The sequence below is a fragment of the Rhinolophus ferrumequinum genome, chromosome 20, assembly GCF_004115265.2.
Source record: "Rhinolophus ferrumequinum isolate MPI-CBG mRhiFer1 chromosome 20, mRhiFer1_v1.p, whole genome shotgun sequence".
NCBI classification, from domain to species: Eukaryota; Metazoa; Chordata; class Mammalia; order Chiroptera; family Rhinolophidae; genus Rhinolophus; species Rhinolophus ferrumequinum.
Genome location: NC_046303.1, coordinates 261,157 through 280,288, shown reverse-complemented (window position 1 = coordinate 280,288; position 19,132 = coordinate 261,157). Strand labels below are relative to the sequence as shown.

Sequence of the window (19,132 nt, the reverse complement as noted above, 5' to 3'; positions counted from 1 at the left end):
CTTTGAAGAACATTATTTTTTCATAAAAATGTTAACATGTAATGCTTTTCATAGATTAAAAATGAATAATTTAAAATTTTGTTTTAATTTCCAATATGGTAACTATCAATAAGCATAACCCACATGAAGACTACCGGAGTCTTCAGTAGGTTTTAACAGCATAAATGGGTCCTGAGTCTAAAAAGTTTCAGAACCACTTCTCTAGGGCAATTTGAGTTTGAGTTTATTTACAATTCCTTAGAATCCATACACCATGAAGATATATGTTGTTAACTTATAGATCTGAGTCGTTGAGATGCGAGTCATTTCCTATCTACTAGAAAAGGTAACCTTCGGTTTTACCATCATGTAGGACACCAGCTAGCTTTGTATCCAACCCAACAACCTGGCTGTTTTCTCAGTAAGGACCCAGTTCCTCCCAATGCTGCGAACCAGCTTTATCACGTCACTGGTGACTTCGTTAATTAAACTGTTGAATAAAATCTTTGACAGTTTTTAACTTTTGTACTTGGACAACACGTGGGACAGGTGTATGTACACTATGCACACGCAGGTTTCCCAATGATGGCACACCAGACTGTTGCGCACCTTTTCCACGCAGCACTCGGGCACGTACGCACTCTAAGTTCTTCCTTCTACTTACGACGCCACCTTGCATTTCACCCACTGTCTGTCGTTAACGGGACACATGCCACCCGCACGCACGCACGTTCCTCCTCCCACCCATCAGCGCAAGGCTCGCGCGGTCGCGCTGGGAAACCAGGGATCGGGACACCCGGGCGGTAGCGCGACCCACAGACCACATAACAGGACCGGGCCACGTGGTGCTGCGTCCGCCGCACTCTTCCGCCCGTTTCCAACATGGCCACGAGGCGCCCTCAGTCGCGCAGCCCCTGGCCCTCTGGCGTCTAGGAGCCACTTCGGGGCCCAAGTGCACTCCTCCGCGAGGGAGCCCGGGAACAGGCGGGGCGGCGGGGGAGGGGCCAGCGGCGAGACCGCCCAAGCGCAGCGCAGCCGCCGGGGCCGAGCGAGCGCGGACCGGAAGTTTCGCGGGTGCGCCCGCGGCGGGGCCGTTACCGCGGCGCGCCGGAAGTGGCCGTGGGCCGGCGTCCGGGCCGCGCCTGCAGTGAGCGAGCTGTCCTCCTGCCGGCGACGCCATGGAGCCCGGGGCGGCCGAGCTGTACGACCAGGCCCTGCTGGGCATCCTGCAGCACGTGGGCAACGTCCAGGACTTCCTGCGCGTGCTCTTCGGCTTCCTCTACCGCAAGACCGACTTCTACCGCCTGCTGCGCCACCCGTCCGACCGCATGGGCTTCCCGCCGGGGGCCGCGCAGGCGCTGGTGCTACAGGTGACGCGCGCCGGGCGGGCGGGCGGGGTGTGGGGCGGGCGGTGGGAGCCCCGCCTCCGGGCGCCCGGATCCCCGGGAATTGCCGACCCTTGCGAGTCCGCCCTTCGCTCCGCTCCCGGCCTCAGTTCCCCCTCTGGCGCTTCCCCGGACTCTCCTCCTGGGGCCGGGGCTGCGAGTAAGCAGAGACGCTGGTCGCATATCAAGTTGCTCCTGTGTGGGAGCAGGACTGGCTCTCGACAGCCTGGCTGACACAGGGCGCACTTGGGTGTCAGAAGTAGCACACCCCCGCTCAGGGCCAGCTTGGCTTTCGCAGCCCAGGACCCCTGGAGGTGCCAGGGACTGCCAGTCAGGGAATGAAAACGAGCACCTTGACTCCCCAAACCACAGACTGGAGGAGGAAGGGAGACTGTGGCGATTGATGGGTGTGGTCCCCTTGTTGGAAATGGGTCAAAGACAGCACATTGGAGCGTACATCTGTATATCCCAGGTTACGTTTATTGTATATTTGAGGTCCCGTGAACCCTCCCTGAACCTGACTAGGTACCTTGGAGTGTAGTAAGCAAGTCCTTGCTGCTCCTGTTTACACTCAGCTGAAACAGGCAGAGGTGCACTGTGGTTTGGGTGTTTAAGTAATGGTCTCTCCTTGTGACACTTGTTATAGTTAAGAAGGAAAAGCACAGGCAGTAACAACTGTGCAAGGCCAATTGTGTGACAGCCATGGAAGGAAAGGAATAGAAAGGATGGTTTGGAAGTCAGAAAGGGGAGGTGGGACTGTGATGGGATGAAAGTGGGTCTTCAGTTGAGCATTGAGCCTTTTGGTAGGAACCTGAGAAAATTGAAACGCAGGTGGTACCTCCCACAGTCCCCTAGCACTTTACAGTTTATACAGTGCTTTCGAATGTGACCTGAAGTCTTGCTGCAACCTGTGAGTTGCTCAGGAATTTCCCTGGTGCCTGAGGAAGAAACCAAAGCTCACAATGTTTTAGTAACTAAAGATAATACAGTGTAATGAGGGGTGGAGTTGAGTGTCAGTGTCAGAACTGAAGGCTCTTCCTCATCCTTCCAGTGGCCTTGCGCCATCTGACTGAGGGTTCCTAGCAGGCCCTGTAACAGTTTGCTAGTTTCGTGGATATTCCTGTGAAGTAGATGCGGTTGATTTTTTTGGCAGGTGAGGGTGCTAGCTCAGCAAGGCTAGGTGATTGACCAGACTTGTAGAGCTGGAACTCAAAACTTCGTTTTTGTGATTCCAGATGTTTCTGCTCCATTATTTAACCATTCCACGCATGGTAGGGTGGGAATGCTGGGATGTAGGGTGAGTGCAGCTTGCAGAAAGGATGTGGAAGAGAAAGAAGCAGTTATTACGGCGGGGGTTTTACAGGCCAGGACGCTATCTTACTTAATGCTAACACAACCTGAAAGGCTGGGCTTTGCCCTTGTTTTACAGATGAACCGACAGGTAACTCATTTATCTGGTATCTATATGTAAACCTACTATGTTCACGGTTAAGACTTGGTGACCAGTTTAAGTGGAGGTGAGAGCAGAGCAGGACAGGGCAGGGATGAATCAGAGATGACCCAAGGTTTCAAACTTGGGTGGGTGGAGTAACGATAATGCATTAACTGTACTGTCACTTGAGTTTGGGGAAAAGCCTAGTTTTACACAAGTTAATTTGAAGTCGTAGACAGAAGCCCCTGCCCCCAGGCTATTGGGTTTGGGACTGGACCTCGGGGAGCCAGAGACCTGAGTGGTCTGAGGGAGCGAAGAGCTGAAGGTGGAGGGTCGGGAAGGGAGAGGAGAAGCAGGAAGCTGTAGAGTGGGAGGGGGTGGGGTAGTAAGTGTCACAGAAACTGAGGGGACAGTTTCCAGCAGAGGGTGGAGAGGGGTTCCGTTTCTGGAAGTGGTTCCCACCCGTTAATATTGCCCAGGAAGTTTACCAAAGCAGACATTCCCTGGGTGTCTTGGTTGGAGGGTCAGGGTGACTCCTGGGAGCTGTCCCTTAACTGCAGGGGCGTGTGGCAGGACATCTGTGAAGCCGGGTTCAGCACCGCACAGTTTTGTTGTGGGTGGGACACCAAGGTACTGAGTGAGGACAAGTTTCCACTTATAAAACAGCTAAACCGTGGGATGAAACGCACAGCTTAGGGTGGTAGTCAGTGCTATTGTGACAGCATGCCACGTGACAGGTCATGGCAGTGGTCGTGGGGATCACCGAGGGTCCAGCTGTCAGTCGCTGCGTATATAGCTGAAATGAATAGGACGCTGTCACCTGTGCCTCAAAAAGAAAGAAAAGATGCCGGGTCAGAGCTAGGGACTTGGTACCACTCAGTGTCACCTGCCAGTGGTATTGGATGGCCTCCTGACCTCACTGTGCTCGTCAGCCCCTGACTTGATGGCAAAAGAGTACTTCCTGTGGCCACCCCACCTGAGAGGAGGTGCTTGGGGTCTCTTCAGACCACAGGCAAAGGGGGTGTGGATGGGAGTGTTGGGGTGCTCCATTCGGGAACTCAAAAGCGTTCCCTGATAATTTGGGGGGTGGCGTAAAACTGGTCAGACTTTTCCTCCTAATTCTGAGGGCTTGCACAGCCTGCATGCGCAGCCAAAGGCCCCTTATCAGGAAAGATGCAGGCGAAAAGTGCGTTTCTCTCCGTGATATGTTAGTGTGTTCTAAGAAAATAGTTCAGAATGACATTTTTGTTTGTTTTCGTTGATGCTGTTTATCTGGAAGTCTCTGGCCAGCCTGCGTGGGAGAAGCCCGCCCAAGAGAGTCAGGAAAACTGGCTCCATTTGTCCCTCACGGAGCTCGTGGGGAGATCTTGGGCCAGTAACTCTCCCCTGTCAGTTGAGAAGGTTGGTTGGAGGTCATAGGTGGCTCTTCCGGCCCTGTGGTCCGCGATTCTAGAATGAGTGAGAGCTGGGGGTGCTGGTGAGCAGAGGCAGGGCTGCCGTGGGACCATCAGGCAGGGTCCGCGGGGTCCCGGCTGTTAGAGGAGCCCTGCTGTTGCTGTTTTTGTGGAGTTAAGATGAAGGTCTGGGGTGTCACGAGCATGAGCAGCTCCAAGGGCAGAGGGTCAGGGTTACAAATGAGGTTTCGGAAGGAGGAGCAGGTCGGCATCGTCTCCTGTCTTCAGCCTCAGGCCTTTGTCTCCCCGCTGCGTCTATCAGTGGTTTCCTCTCTCAATGCAGGACCTCTGGCAGGCAGCTGCCCTCGGAGCCCGACTCCATTGCCTTTGAAACAGTAGTGTTCCTTTTCTCGGCACTGTCATGGGTCTTGAGAGACTTTGCCAAACATTTGGCGTGGCTCGGTGTGTTCGTACCTTCTTCAGTCTGTCCTCTGCTCGGTGCACAGGACACGATTATTTAATGTCAGGGTATGTCCTGCCCTTTGGAAATGGACTCCTGCCCACTGGTAAAACATTTGTGGTTTTTCTTTTATCATAAGACAACTTTTTTTAAGAGCAGTTTTAGGTTTACAGCAAAATTGAGGGGAAGGCCCAGAGTCCCCACAGCCCCTCCCACATGTAGCCCCCCCCAGAGTCATGACCTTTGATACAGTTGATGAACCCACACTGACATGTCATTGTCACCCCAACCAGCAGCTTTAGAGTCACTCTGGGTTGTGTACGTTCTGTGGGTTTGGACAAACGTATTGTGTCACGTGTCCATCATTACAGTGTCACACAGAGTGGTTTCACTGCCTTGGCGTCCTCCATGCTCCCCCATTCATTTCTCCCTCCCCCCTAAACGCTGATCCTTTTACTGTCTCTATAGTTTTGCATTTTACAGAATGTCACATAGTTGGAACCATTACAGTGTGCAGCCTTTTCAGACTGGCTTCTGTCATTTAGTAACATGCACTTGAGGTTCCTGCGTGTCTTTCCGTGGCTGACAGCTCGTCTCTGTAGTGCTGTTAACGTCCTTCTGTCTGGATGGGCAGTTTGTCCACCCACCCACTGAAGGACATCTCTGCTCCTAGTTTGGAGAGTAGTGAATAAAGCTGCTCTAAACATTCGTGTGTGGGGTTTTGTGTGGGGTTAGTGTTCAGTGCTATTGGCAAATACCAAGGGGCACGGTCGCTGGGTAACTGGCAGGTCTGCTCCCACCGTGCTCCTAGGTGAGGTCTCCCAGCCTCCTGCCTTCAGCAGCCACAGGGACTTTTTCTTGAGGACCTCGCCTCTGGAGGCTGTGGTTTCCCGAGGAACACGGGCCTGCCTTTCGTTGAAGGTCTGACCAGACCCCTTCCTTCCAGGAAACCCCTCCATGTTTCTCTCATCAGCAATGCTCGCTTGCCTCATTGTGAAGGCCTGGTGGGTGTGACCTCAGCCTCTGCCGTCAGGTCGTCATGTGTGGGTCTGTCCTGGCTGCACTTCCAGGGTTATGTGTGCCCTTGGACATGTTTGGGCTATGTTTCATGTGCACTTCCTGGGGGTACAGTCCCAGCACTTTTATGGGCGTGACTGTGTCCCAGGAGAGACGGAGGCAGGGCTGGTTTACCTTCTGCGTTTGGAGAGGGTGGGAGCTGTCAGTAGGAGGCCGTGCTTTGCGCACTGCCAGCACATCCTAGAGGTTTGTTGGGCTGAACTCCCAGCCTTCGGAGACCCAGGCCGCCGAGCCAGAGAGGCCGCTGCCAGCCGCGCACGGTGCCTGCTGCCGTCCTGCGAGTGAACTTCAGCTCCATCTCCTCTGCCATCTGCCGTCTGAGCTGTGGGCCTGAGCAGCGCTCAGTACCTGGGCAGCGAGTGCTTTGCACGGCCGCGCAGCTGGATGGCAGCTGGACAGACAGGCTGAGGGTGATGGCGGCAGGGCCGTTCAGTCTTGCATCGTGAGGCGACAAGTGGGGCTTCTGCGGCCGTGGCTTGTGAGGCCTCCCTGGTCGGGCTGGAACTCCCGCAGGAGGGGACACTGCCTGGCAGCGGTCGGCCCAGCCGAGTGCGTGTCCCTCCGGCCGGCGGCGGTGCTGTCCCCCTTGCTGCCGTGCCTTCTTACTGCGTGTTGCTGCACCCGCCCTTTTGTGGTGCATTCTGGGAGGTGAGCTCATTGGTGCGTGGCTGTTTGATTTCAGGTGTTCAGAACCTTTGACCACATGGCCCGTCAGGACGATGACAAGAGGAGGAAAGAGTTGGAGGAGAAGACGAGGCGGGAGGACGAGGCAGCTGCAGAGCAGGAGCTGGAGGCTGGCCCCACTGCGGACGCGGACACGGACCCCGCCGGCCCCGAGCAGGAGGAGGCGGAGCCACCGGGCGCAGACGCGGGCGCTGTGGAGGCCCCGAGGGAGCCCCCAGCCCGCCCCAAGTAAGAGCTGCTGCTTTCTCGCTGGGCCCGGCAGCAGTGGGTGTGAGTGGGCCTCCCTGGTACAATGCCGACCTGGCTCAGCGTTGCCTGAGCTCTTCTTGTGTGCAGCCACGTGACAAGGCTTTGTGGCACAGGGTGGCAGGCCAGTGGCCTCAGTGCCCTTTTTCTCCTGGTCGGGTCAGGCCAGGCCTGCCTGTCACACAGCCTTGAATACCTGCCATTGGGAGACTTGCCCCAGTCCTGTTGCCGCCCTTCCTGCGGGGGCATGTGCCCACGGTCCTCTCCGCCTCAGGGACCCCTGGAGAGGCCGTCTGATATGGGGGACTGCGCACCCAGAGCCCGTAGACACTGCCACCTGGGAAGTGTCTTCCCTTGGGCGAGCCATGTCACCTTCCCGCGTCTACTGTGAAGCGGAGGTGGTCACAGCATCTCCCCCATGGGTTTTGGGGTGACAGTGAACCTGGCCGAGAGCTGAGTGCCCATCCGGTCAGGCTCGGAGCCGTGCTCGTGCTCCTCACTCTCCAGCTTCATCTCCTGTCCGGGGTGGGGGTGAGGGTAGGGGGGGCAGCCCACGGTCCTTGTGTATGAGTGTTGGCGTCGGAAAGGCAGTGCTCCTCTTGGCCGGCAGGTGTCGCTGTAGCTGGACTGGGCTGCCTCTGGCTTTGCCTTTATAATCACGAACAGAATTTCTTTAAAAAGAAGAGAAAAGGAAGAAGGTAGCACCGAGAGTAATTGTGTTGTGGAACAAGTGTTTCTTCCCTGGGAGCTGGGCCTGGATGAGGGACACAGTGCTCCCGCACTGACCTACTCAGTGGCTGTGTGACCTGGGTGCAGCCCGGCTGTCCCTCTGCCGCCCAGGGAAGGGGCCCACAGAGCCGCGGAGGCTGTCAGACTCGCGGCTGCGCCGGCCCATCTGGGAAAGACCGGGGAACAAGGCTGCTTAGGAAGCTGCTCCCTGCTGTCCCCCCCTAAAGTCCCAGTCAGAGGTAGGGCCAGAGCTGTTGGGAGCTGAGGCGGTAGGCGGCGGGCTCAGTGAGCTAGATGGGGTTCCAGGAAGGGCAGCCACTCCTAGTGCCATTAGGACTGACACCACCAGCTTCTAGGTGAGTGAGTGTTTTCTGTAACACTAAAGAAGCGTGACTTTTATGCCAGCTTATTTTTTTCCATTGAAAAACGGGTATGCATCTCACAGAGGATGAATTAGGAAGAATCTAAACACAACGCGAGAGCAGACAGAATATATCGAGCCTGCGTGTTCTCATCACCAGCCCGTACCAGCTGCCTCTCCCCCACGTTGTTTCATCAGTGTTTAAACTTCCAGCTTTCACTTAATAGCCTAATGAACAAACCATAAGAGGTTTGTTTACATCTACAAATAAGGCTCCACTACACATCGCTTGTTGTTGACCCTCAATTTCTCTCCTTTTCTTTCCTCAAAATTGATCTGTCAGAAAACTCAAGTTGTTTGTGGGCTGAGTCCCTGCGCTCATGACTGCTGACTTGTCGTGGGGCAGTGACTGACTGACAGCGGGTTTAGGGTGTACGCTGTGGAAAGCTGCAGTGTGTAATGGGAGTGAGTCTCCCTAAGGACAACCACTGCCTGTGTTTTCTTCTGGAAAATGTTTCATATTGTATGTATTTTTCTTGCTGCATGTGCTGCGCCCTCTGTGTGGACTGTTAGTCCGTGCTGGGTCCGCTTCCGACAGGGACGGTCTTCCTGTGGCCAGCGCCCTCCTCCTGGTGGGCGTGGTGGCGCTGTGCCCAGGGGTGGGTTGCAGTCAGGTCTGGCCCACGCCCGAGCTGGAGGGGAGCAGGTGCTCTGCCTGCAATTCTGGGCTTTAAAATGCTGATTCCTGGGCCCGCCCCAGGAGAGCCGATTCTCCTGGCCTCGGTGCGGCCGTGGGAGGGTCTTCAGAAGCTTTCCAGGTGACCGACTGTAGCTGAGCCATGTCTTGATGGCCTCAGAGCTTTCCACCATGTGGTGTCACTTCATGTGGTGTCACTTCTCATGAGCCCCTGTGGGGAGTGTAATGGGGTTGTCCCCAGTCTGCTGCTGTCACAGTGGTGCTGCTGTGGGAGTGGCACGTGTGCTTCTCGGAACATGTGCTCGGATATCTGCTGGACCTGTTCCAAGACAAGGATTGCTGGGGCAGGGGTCTGGCAGTGTCGTTTGGTGGCAGTGGCTAACTTGGCCCCAGACAGCCCGGCAGTCTGAGCCATCCAGGTGCCCGCTGGCATCCCTGACCCACTTCTTGGCTGTTGTTAAAACACTGTCGCCTCGTTGGTTATATTTGAAATGCCGCTCACTGTGTGTATGTTGGAGTCCGACTGGCTTTGTGATGTTTCTGTGTTTTTCCTTTTTGTTCTGTGTGTTCGCAGATACTAAAGCATTTGTGCCATTTGTCTCTGTGTGCCATTCTTTCCCATAATGCATCTGACACCTGAGGACAAAGGCTTCATCTCCCCTCCCCCAGGCTTTTCTTGAACATTAATTTTTCCAAATGAAAATTCTGTTGAAACTTTCACTGGGAATACATTAAGTTCATGTTTGGAGTTAGAGAAAATTGGTATCTTCACATCCTCGAGTCTTTCTGTCCAAGAATGCGATGACTTACTTTTTCGAGGCTGGTATGTTCTGTAGAATTTGAACGTTTGTACGTTTGTGTTTGATAGGGCCGGCACACCAATACCAAATTCTCTTCCTGGTTCCTAGTAGTTCCTCAGTTGATTTTCTGAGGTTTTCTAGAAATAGAGGCTATTTAGTATTTATCATACAGTTTTAGTAACTACATTTAGTAGTAAACTACATCCATTTTTAACATGCAGAATCTTGAGTATGTAACTGCATGTATTCTCCCCGTCAAGCTCGGTGCCTTGAGCTCCTGGAAGGGTGGAGCTGACAGCTGAGGAGGGAGGGGTGAGGAGGGGTGGGATTTGCCAGCCTTGGCCACAGGGGGTCTGAGAAGTGGAGGAGCCAGTGGGTGGAGTCCCAGAGGCAGCCTGTGTCCGCAGGTGAGCATTTGCAGCCATGGACTGGATGAGCTCACCTAGGCCGGGCTGCAAATGGGGAAGAGGCCCAAAGATTGAGAGCTGGGGTGTCTGACTGCCCAGGGGGCCGGGAGAGCAGGGCACGTGAGTGAGGGGGTGCAGCCCGGAGCACGTCACCAGGGCAGGAAGCCCGCTGCATCACACTTGCCGCTGTAGCGCTCTCGGCCCGTCCCCCCGCCGCCCCTGGGCTCTGCCTCTGGCCCCTGGGTGGCGGCCCCCTCCAGCCTGTCCGTCCTTGTGTCTTTTCCTCCCTGCCGGTTCCTTCCCCAGGAGTCAGGAGCAGGTCGATTGGCAGGAAGTGATGGAGGGCAGAGCTGAGTCCATCTCGCCCATGTCCCGGTGCCGGGAGCATGCCTGGCATGCAGTGGCAGTGAGTAACCAGCTGAACAAAAGTGACTAGTTAAAAGTCACGTTCAAGGATGACAGACCTTTGAGTTTAACGTAGCTGACCATGCCCTTATCCAGGAGCGCTGAGCTTTCTTGCACCTTCTGACTCTAAGGTCTTCGCACTGTTGGCTGTCGCCTTTCATGGCACCTCAGTGTTCTTTACGCTGCCTCGTGGTCTCCCCTCTCTGTGCTGAGAGGTTGGCACTTGGGCGCCCGAGGCTGTGAGCATTGCTGTGAGGGAGCTGCAGGAACCCCGAGTCCCACGTCTCTTTAGGGAGCAGTGAGCTCACGCGGCAATGGGCTCCTGAGAAGCCCCGCGGGGGGTGAGGGTGGGGGCTGAGTCACCGGCCGACCTGGGGCTGGGGCCTCAAGCACAGCGGCTTCCTCTCCGGGTTTGCTTTGGGGACCCTGGCATGGGTCGTCCGGGGTGTCTGCTTGCTTGTGAGCTGAGGGTCAGACATGGAAGCGTGCGTGCTGAAGGTCAGGTGTGAGGCTTTGATGCTCGATGGAGTGGAACCTGTGATGTCTGTTTACTTTGTGGGCTTTAAAAGACTTCCCGTTTTAGATAACTCAGATCTACAAAAGGGAGTCGCAAAAATCATTCCGAGAATGCCCAGCGTCCCCGGCTGCACCCAGAGGGCCTTCCTCCCGGCCCTGCGTCTGTTTCACCTCTCACGACCTTGACACTTACCGTGCCGACCTTCTTGGTAGACTGTCACTCAGTGTGTCTCGTGTGTCTGGCTTCTCGCTGAGGTTCTGTCCCCTCTGTAACTGCTCAGTGTCTTGGGGGGGGGGGACACTGAGACTACCGGCATCTGCTTCTTGTGCTTGCGCAGTGACCTTATCTACGTCATGCACTCGGGCGGGGGGGGGGGCGCCCCTCCCCACACTCCCTGGGCTGTGCTGTGAGAGATGCACCCTCACTCATTCTGCATGCAAGTGTGTGTGTGTCGGTGCTCAGTTACGACCCACCATCCTGTCCTGTCATTCGGTGTCCCTTCAAGGGAACATGTCCTGTGACATCGGCACCATTCCCCAAGCACTTCTCTGCGTTCTGGTGGCCCAGGCTGCTCCTGTCTCCCGCATGTGGCCGTCCTGCCTGAACAGCCTTGGCTCTGGCTGGAGAGCCGTCTGAGCCAGGAGCCAGCTGTGCTGTCATTTTGGCGTGTCACCTGCCAGGCCTGTTGGAAGCCCGTGTCCCCTGCAGCTGTTTTCATTGTCCCCTTTTCTCTCCTGCCTTCCCCTTTGGAGTCAGACACCCTGGTTGAGATGCCAGCTCTGGCACTACTCAGCTGTGTGAGAGGTCATGGCTCTCAGAGGGGGCTGCGGGGTCAGTGAGTGCTGAGTGATGGGTACAGGTGAGCGTTTCTGGGGTGTGTGGACCTGCTGTGGGGCCCGACAGGTGTCATTCAGGATGGCCTGTGCAGCCTCTGCTTCCCCCACGCTGCTCACCAGAGCTGGGTGGGGATGGGCGTGGGCAGTCCAGGCCTGTGGTGGCCTGAGCTGTTCAGGATCTGGGGGAACCTCTGTGCTGACTGCTCCGTGGGGGGGATGGCTCGCAGCAGGCACAGCCTGGGGGCCGGCGAGGGGCCATTTGGAAGGAGACTAGCCGGTGCCCCTCAGGTTTGCGCTGTGGTGGCCCCGAGCCTGGACGCTGGACAGAATCTCCTCCTCGTGCAGAGGTGCAGTGTTCCTGGCCCTGCAGGGGCGGGAGACAGGTCTGGGCCAGCCCCTGTGAGGCTCTGCCCTGGCCAGAGTCCTGTGCAGGCCGGCGGGCTCCCCAGACCTCCCCGTCTGCTGCTGTCAGCCATGCAGTGAGCGCGCAGGTGCGACTAGCTGTGACCTACAAACACTGGAGCGTTTTCTGGGGAGGGCTGAACAGTGGAGGGGGAGCGTCATTCCAGGTGCCTATGTTCCCCAGGGGGACAGACTTCCAGGTCATTTCCTCTCATTTCTGAAGGTGCCCACGGCATGGCAGGACGGGTGTTGCACAGAGCGGGTATAGCGACACCTCCCCTGCTCCCTGAGGCCTTGGGGCTCCCTGTGCTCACACTGGGCACCGTGGTGCAGCCTCCCCAAGGGCCTGTCCATTCCATGACAAGCAGGGTGTCTGTCCATTAGCGGTTTCTATCTGGGCATCTTTCTGGAGACGTGGTCAGTGGGGGATTCTAGGTGTCAGTTACATGGGTGTCCATCTGTCACAGGTCATCACACAGTGGGCATGCTGATGACACAAGAGGGCTGCGTTCATTTAGTCACTGTGACTAGAGCCCTGGGAATTATGCCTTTTCTGTGCCATTTCACAGCAATTCATGAAATGTTTGTGAGCAAAATGTGTCTAGATCTCTGCCCAAGTTACCTGAATGTCCGTCAGGGACACGGGTCATGTTCACTTCTCCCAGTGTCATGCACCTTCTGGAAGATTCCTGTTTCGGAGTGACGGACACCACCCAACGTGCTCTGTGCTTCTGGAAAACCCCAGGGTCGTCTGCCTGCCCAGCTGACCGGCCTGAGCACGGCGCTGTTGGCTGTCAGCGGTTCCCATGGTCACCTGCTCATCACACATGTGGTCCTGGGCTTGGGCGACTGCAGAGCAGGGTGGCAGTGCCCCAGGAGCTGCCACGTCACCGCTGTCTGCTGGTGGTTGCGAGGCTTCCCTCCTCGGTGCCCTCCATCTCGTTGCTGGGCTGAGGGCGTGGCAGGTTGCGTTCACGGCTGGTGCTGCTGGCCCAGCAGTGCTCACAGGCTTCGTTCCCGGGTTCCAGTGACGTCACTGGTGCCTGCCCTCTGCTCGCACTGGCTGGAGGGGCCGTTGCGGGGGCCGGGGGCTGACACAGAGACTGTGAACAGGAGGCGTGTTCTCAGCCTGCCCTGTTCTGTCACAGCTGCCATTCCTGACAGCCTGCCACGGACAAGAACAGAGAGTACTGTCTGCAGAGACCGGGGCTGCAGCAGCCTTAGCACCTCCCTGGAGTGTCATTACTGCCTGTTGCTTTGGCCGTTCCCTGCTGGGCGTGCCTCCCAGGTTGAGCTGTGGTCCAGCGCGCAGACGGCCACACTCTGACCAAGGCCCCGCTGTGTCCTGGAAGCTCTCCGTCGGCACGAGTGTGAGCGTGCACATGTGGAGTCGTGCAGGCAGGTGGCGCCCAGCGGTCACAGCTGGGCCTGAGCAGTCCAGCCACGTGTACAAATCAGGGCTGAGGCCAGACCACCTGAGCCTGAGGTGGGTGCTACGTGTCACCCACTGCCTGTCAGTTCCCCGAGTGAGGGCTGTGTCCCCATGGCACCAGTAGCTGGCTTTGGGGACCTGGGGCAGGAAGTCCTCTATGACTTGATGTGGGTGACGTGCTTCGTGGGACCGGCAGGTTGGCGATGAAGACACGGGGCCTGATTCCCCACCAATCGTGTGACTTGTGCTGGAAGTCCTGCCGGGAACTATTATGCAGGAGGACTCGTTGGAATGACTGAGCCAGAGTCCTAAGGCCGCCGTTTCGTCACTGTGGGGGAGGTGTGGCCAGCACCGTGCGCCCACACATGCAGACTGTTGTGAAATACACCTTGGCACTGGTGGAAAGCCCTCCGCTCGCTAATGTTTGCCCCAAAGCAGCAGGAGCAGGAAGTGATGACCCTCCAGATAAAGCAGGTGGGCAAACATCGCCAGGATCTGCTGTGCCGGGCTGTGAGCGCTGCAGCCAGCGGGGAAATTACACAGAGGGAAAAGGCCCTTCCATTTGCTTTTCAAAATTGGGGGGTTGGGGAAATAGGGGCAATGGGGAGGAGGAGAGAACGCAGACGCAGAATTTGACCAGAAAATGTTCAGGCCGCCAAGTGTTCAGTGGCATGTCCTCGTTGCAGCCCTGGCTGACTTTCTGCCTCTGCTGCCGATTGTAGAAATGGCTTCTGTGCCGCAAATACTAGCTCTGGTCCCTCCTCCCTGGAGCCGCCCCACACGCAAGCATTACATTGAGTTTAGGTTTTAACCATCGGTCTTTTCCTCTGATGGGACGCATCTGGTTATTGCTTCTCTACCTTGATATAGTAAAGATACTTCCCCGGAAAAATGTAAAGTACAGTGTGCTTTTCTCATTTAGGTTTAGTTTTGTGCATTGGCCCCGTTTGTCGGGCAGCCCTCCTCTCCCCGTTGCCACCCTGGTCAGGACTGGGGCAGTTTGCTACCTGAGTGCCTGCTATCTGCAGGGGCTGTGTCCCCTCCCCTCGTTTTTCTTCCCCCTCACAATCCTCGTGGCCATTCTTGACGTTCCGTTTGGTCTCCATTTAATTCTGGGCTTGTGTCTTTCCTGGACTTCCCCTCCCCCTGCTGCCGTCTGGAGGCTGTCCCGCGCTGCCCCTGCCCAGGGCGGGATGGAGGCGGCCAGTCCCAGGTGCCCTGCCTGTCCCGAGCCTCCTCCAGTGGCAGGAGTGGCAGTGGCCCAGTGGCAGGAGCCCCTCTCATTGCAGATGTTTTATTGATTAAAACTGATTTCAGAAGATTTTCTTTTTTTACTTAAAAATATTCTCTTTAAAAGATGCCAAATAAAACAAAACAGCTAACCCCCAAATTTCCAAAACTACGTAAGTTAATTTGAAGCCCAGCTGGTAAATATTTCAGGCTTTGCAGCCCGCTTGTCCTGGAGCCAAGAGCAGCTGGAGATGCTTTATAAATGGATCGCCGCTGCTGTGTTCCAATAAAGCTTTATTTACACAACGGGCTGGGCTGTATTGGCCAACCCCTGGCCCACAGTGTTTCAGGCAGTACCTTAGTAACACTTCTAGAACAGAACAGGTAAGCCTTACATCCACTTGAAAACAGTCGGCTTTCTCAGCCCTCAATACAGAGCCATTCCTTCCGGCTCAAGACCTTTTATCACCTCGAGCTCCCCGGTGACCTGGCCTGGTCCCCTGGTCTGCTTGCCACACTGCCTCTTGCAGTGCTGGTCAGCGTGCTGCTGGCGCAGTGACCACACTGCCCCTGCCCAGGTTTCTCCTTCCCAAAGCCCCTCACGCTGGCAGTGCAGGCAGCCTGGCACTGACAGATGACACTTTGCACCTTTCTGCTTGGGCTAGGCGCACATATTTCCCAGCTGGTGGTAGACTGACGGCGGCCCGAGCCTCCACCAACTCCTGTCCCTGGGCCCAGGGAAGGCCCACCACCCCTTTCGTTCCCTCCTTTCCCGTTTTTCCCATTTTTACTTTTATTGATCTCTCTGTTCAGATGTTGAACTTTGTCAAACCCTGGTCATCTGAAGCAGGATTTGAACTTTACTTATCAAGGCTGTTTTGTTTTCTGATGTCAGTGTCAGAGATACAGACCGGGTGGCTTCAGAGCCACCTGCTGTGTCCCAAGGTGCGTGTGGCAGGCCCAGAAACCACAGTGGGCCTTGCTGATAAGACACGGTGTCACACTCACCTCGTGTAGGACAGTCTCAGAGGTTCCATGAGGCCACAGCCTGTGAGTCACAAGTGTGATGTGAGGTGGGTCTTTCAAAGTGAGAGTGGGGGGGCCCTGATAGGATGGGGTGAGGACAGCGGCGTTGGTGGCACTGAAGCTGGCTGGGCGTGGAGGTCAGTCGACGCCAGTGGCGCAGTTGAGCGTTCTTTGGGGAAGCTGCTGGCTAGGGAGGGTAGGGGACGGGAGCGGGGGCGTGGATGTAGCTTCCGGCACGTGCCTGCTGAGTGGGGTTCTGTTTCACCTCGACTGGACCTCCTGGCCGTGTGCGGCTGTCCCTGGTAGGCAGACACTGCACTTCTGAGTGCTGGTTTCTCTGCGCTTATAGTTCAATTCGAAAGTCAGCTGGGCATAACTTTTCTGATTTTGAATGACTAGGAATAGAAAATTGAGTTAGAGGCTAAGAATTCAGCATGCTTCAATGGATATATTTATGGACTAGATTATCTAATTTTTGTTTTAAAATGTATATTTCACATTTATGTATTTGCAAAAATTGGAATGCCTCTTTTCCTTGTTAAAATAATTAACATGATTTAAGAAAAAGTCTCAGTATAACAGTTCCACTTTTAGTTGATTAAAGAGTTTGTAGTAAATATCGGCTGACCATCTGATGCAGATTCTCTAAGGTGCCCCTAAATTTGGATTAACACCCATCAAACTACTTCATGGTCATATTATGAGACTCCAAGTACTTTGCCTCATTTATTTGATGTAAATACAGTATTATCTCATAGTTTTAACTACAAAATTAATTTTAAAACATTGAAAGGAAGTTTTCACAGTGTACTTGTTATGAGACTTTTTTGTTAAACCAAGCCTTCCTGTTGGTTGGTGGACAGTCTCCTGGTGGAGCTGGGCCAGTGCACATGGTGACCACGGCCAGTCCTGTCCTCGGTTGGCCCTTCTGTGTCCCTCAACTGGACTTTGTATTTAGACAAAATTCTGGGATGACTGGTCAAGAGAAGAGACTACACAGGAAACCAAGGCTGAGTGCAGAGGGAGTAATAACTCCAAAAAAGAGAGATTAAAAATTTAGGAGAGAGCATTGTTAACACTTTTTTCTTTCTTTTTTTTTTTTTAAGATTTTATTGTGGAAGGGGGAACAGTGTGTACTTCCAGGACTTTTTTTCCAAGTCAAGTTGTTGTCCTTTCAATCTTAGTTGTGGAGGGTGCCGTTCAGCTACAAGTTGTTGTCCTTTCAGTCTTAGTTGTGGAGGGCGCAGCTCAGCTCCAGGTCCAGTTGCTGTTGTTCAATGTTAGTTGCAGGGGGCGCAGCCCACCATCCCTTGTGGGAGTCAAACTGGCAACCTTGAGGTTGAGAGCCCACTGGCCCATGTGGGAATCGAACCGGCAGCCTTAGGAGTTAGGAGCATGGAGCTCCAACTGCCTGAGCCACCGGGCCGGCCCCTGGAGAGAGAATTCTTGGCAGAAGGACGCACGAGTCCCCTCCAAGCTCGGGAAGGGGAGAACCTTTAAGGACCTGAGACACTTAATTATAGTGATAATCTAGCATCTTGAAGAAAGTAGGGAGACAATTTGTAATCCAGGGGAAGACCTTTGTAAACTACAACACCAACAAAGAATTCTTATCAAAAATACACAGAGCACTTATCTGAACCAGGTGAAGGACAGACGAGTGATCAGGGGTCTCAGGAATGAGTCCTGTGGCCAGTGAGCACTGACACGCAGGGGAATGTGACAGGGCCAAGCTGCCTGCTCACTCATGGTGTTTAATTGGCAAATGGCACGATGGAGCTGAGCTGCTGGGCGTCTTTGGAAGTCGGGGTCTGCCTGTCTCTTAGTATGGGCCCTGACTCACCACCCACCCAGCAGGTCCTCTCCTGGGTATGGCGCCAAAACAAGCTCTTCCAATTTCAGATGACAGAGGAGGGGACAGCCTGTCGAATGCCACCAGCTCCCCTGCTTCCTCCCATAACGTTGTGTGATTATTGTTTCAGCTCTCTCCCTACCCCAACTTCGCTTGTGTGTCTTTTTTGTTTGTTTTTTTATTTTTTTATTTTTTTAATTGGAGAATACTGGGGAACAGTGTGTTTCTCCAGGGCCCATCAGCTCCAAGTGGTCATCCTTCAATCTAGTTGTGGAGGGTGCAGCTCAGCTCCAAGTCCAGTTGCCATTTAGTTGCAGGGGGCACAGCCCACCATCCCATGTGGGAATTGAACTGGCAACCTTGTTGTTGAGAGCTCGCGCTCTAACCAACACAGCCATCCAACCAGCCCTCTGGCAGCTTGTTGCTTTCAGTCTAGTTGTGGAGGGCTCACCTTACTGACCCATGTGGGAATCAAACCAGCAACCGTGTTTTTCAGAGCTTGTGCTCTAACGAACTGAGCCATCTGGCCGCCCCTGTGTGTCTGTTTTTGACAAATCCCAGAAATCACAACATTTCACCCATCTTCAAACTTAATGTAATGACCACAGCCTCCAAATCCATCGTCCCTTTGTCATCTAGGGCCCAGTGTGAGTTCAGCTTTTCCTGATTGTCTCAGATTGTCTTTACAGTTGCTTTTCACGTTGCCGATAGGGCATTGGCTGTTGTGTCTTCTTCTTTGGAATAACCCCCTTCTTTTTTCTACGCGTCTTACTTGTAAAGAAACTTAGAACTTCAGCTGCTGTCATTTCCAAACTCTGGACTTGGCTGCTGGCATGTTGACGGCGGGGATGAACGTGGTCCCTGCCCGTCCTGCTCCCTGTAGGTGGTGGTCGGATGGGGATGGCGTGGATGTGGTGCCGCTGCAGAGGCGCCTACTCCAGGTCATTCCGTGTGCAGACTCATGTCCCATTGTGGTTGCAGATGGTGATTTTTTCACCCTGTTAGATCTTTTTCATGTATTATCTGGAACCCTCATAGAGGAACTTGGCTTTCCCGAAATTCTGGTTCCCGCAGAACCATTTTACTTACTAATTTTCAGATTGAGTTGGATGCTGGTCACCAACTTTTATGGCACATGTGCTACTGCACTTTATCTCCAACTTTAGCTTCCCGGCGGGCCTGTCTAGCTGGCTGCCCGGAGTGCGGGGTTCCCTGGGCTGTCGGCTGTCCTCCCCTGAGCTGACGGCCGGCTTGAGCAGAGGGACGCGGCGTGGCCTAGGGGAGAGCGCAGCAGCGACAGGCACCACTGACGGGCAGCTTTTATCCGCGAGGCTCTTGGCCAGGGCACTAGCCTTGCTACTAAGCTCCATGAGGACCACAGGAGCTACGCTTTTCCTGCCACGAGGGAGCTGCTCTCGGGCGCGCCTGCAGGTCTCCCCTTTGTCCCGCCCCTGGGGTTTCCCGGGAGGCCGAGTGGGTCAGAAGTCGGGCTCAGAGATGCAAATGCACGCGAGACTAGGCAGCACTTTCAGAAGAGCGGGAGACCCGTGTGTGCCCCATGTGCGTGTCATGCTGCCATCTGACCTCTGGTTCTTTCTCAGGGGACAGGAGCAGTTCCAGAGGAACCCCGACAGCTACAACGGTGCTGTGCGCGAGAACTACACCTGGTCGCAGGACTACACAGACCTGGAGCTCAAGGTGCCGGTGCCCGAGCACGTGGTGAAGGGCAGGCAGGTAACCGGGCTCTTCCCGCCGCTCGCACCGCTCTCCTCCGCACGGCT

General features: G+C 55.0%; 1 protein-coding gene across 1 annotated transcript in view; it reads left to right on the top strand.

Annotated features, from left to right (window-relative positions):
* The first annotated feature begins 1,023 nt into the window (after positions 1 to 1,023).
* Positions 1,024 to 19,132, top strand: part of NUDCD3 (NudC domain containing 3) — a 38,052-nt gene continuing 19,943 nt past the window's right edge. Inside the window, exons 1-3 of the mRNA XM_033088093.1 lie at positions 1,024 to 1,349; positions 6,410 to 6,639; positions 18,953 to 19,085. Coding sequence (XP_032943984.1) covers positions 1,158 to 1,349; positions 6,410 to 6,639; positions 18,953 to 19,085 — 555 coding nt within the window. The 5' untranslated portion in view covers positions 1,024 to 1,157. The remainder of the gene's footprint in view (positions 1,350 to 6,409; positions 6,640 to 18,952; positions 19,086 to 19,132) is intronic.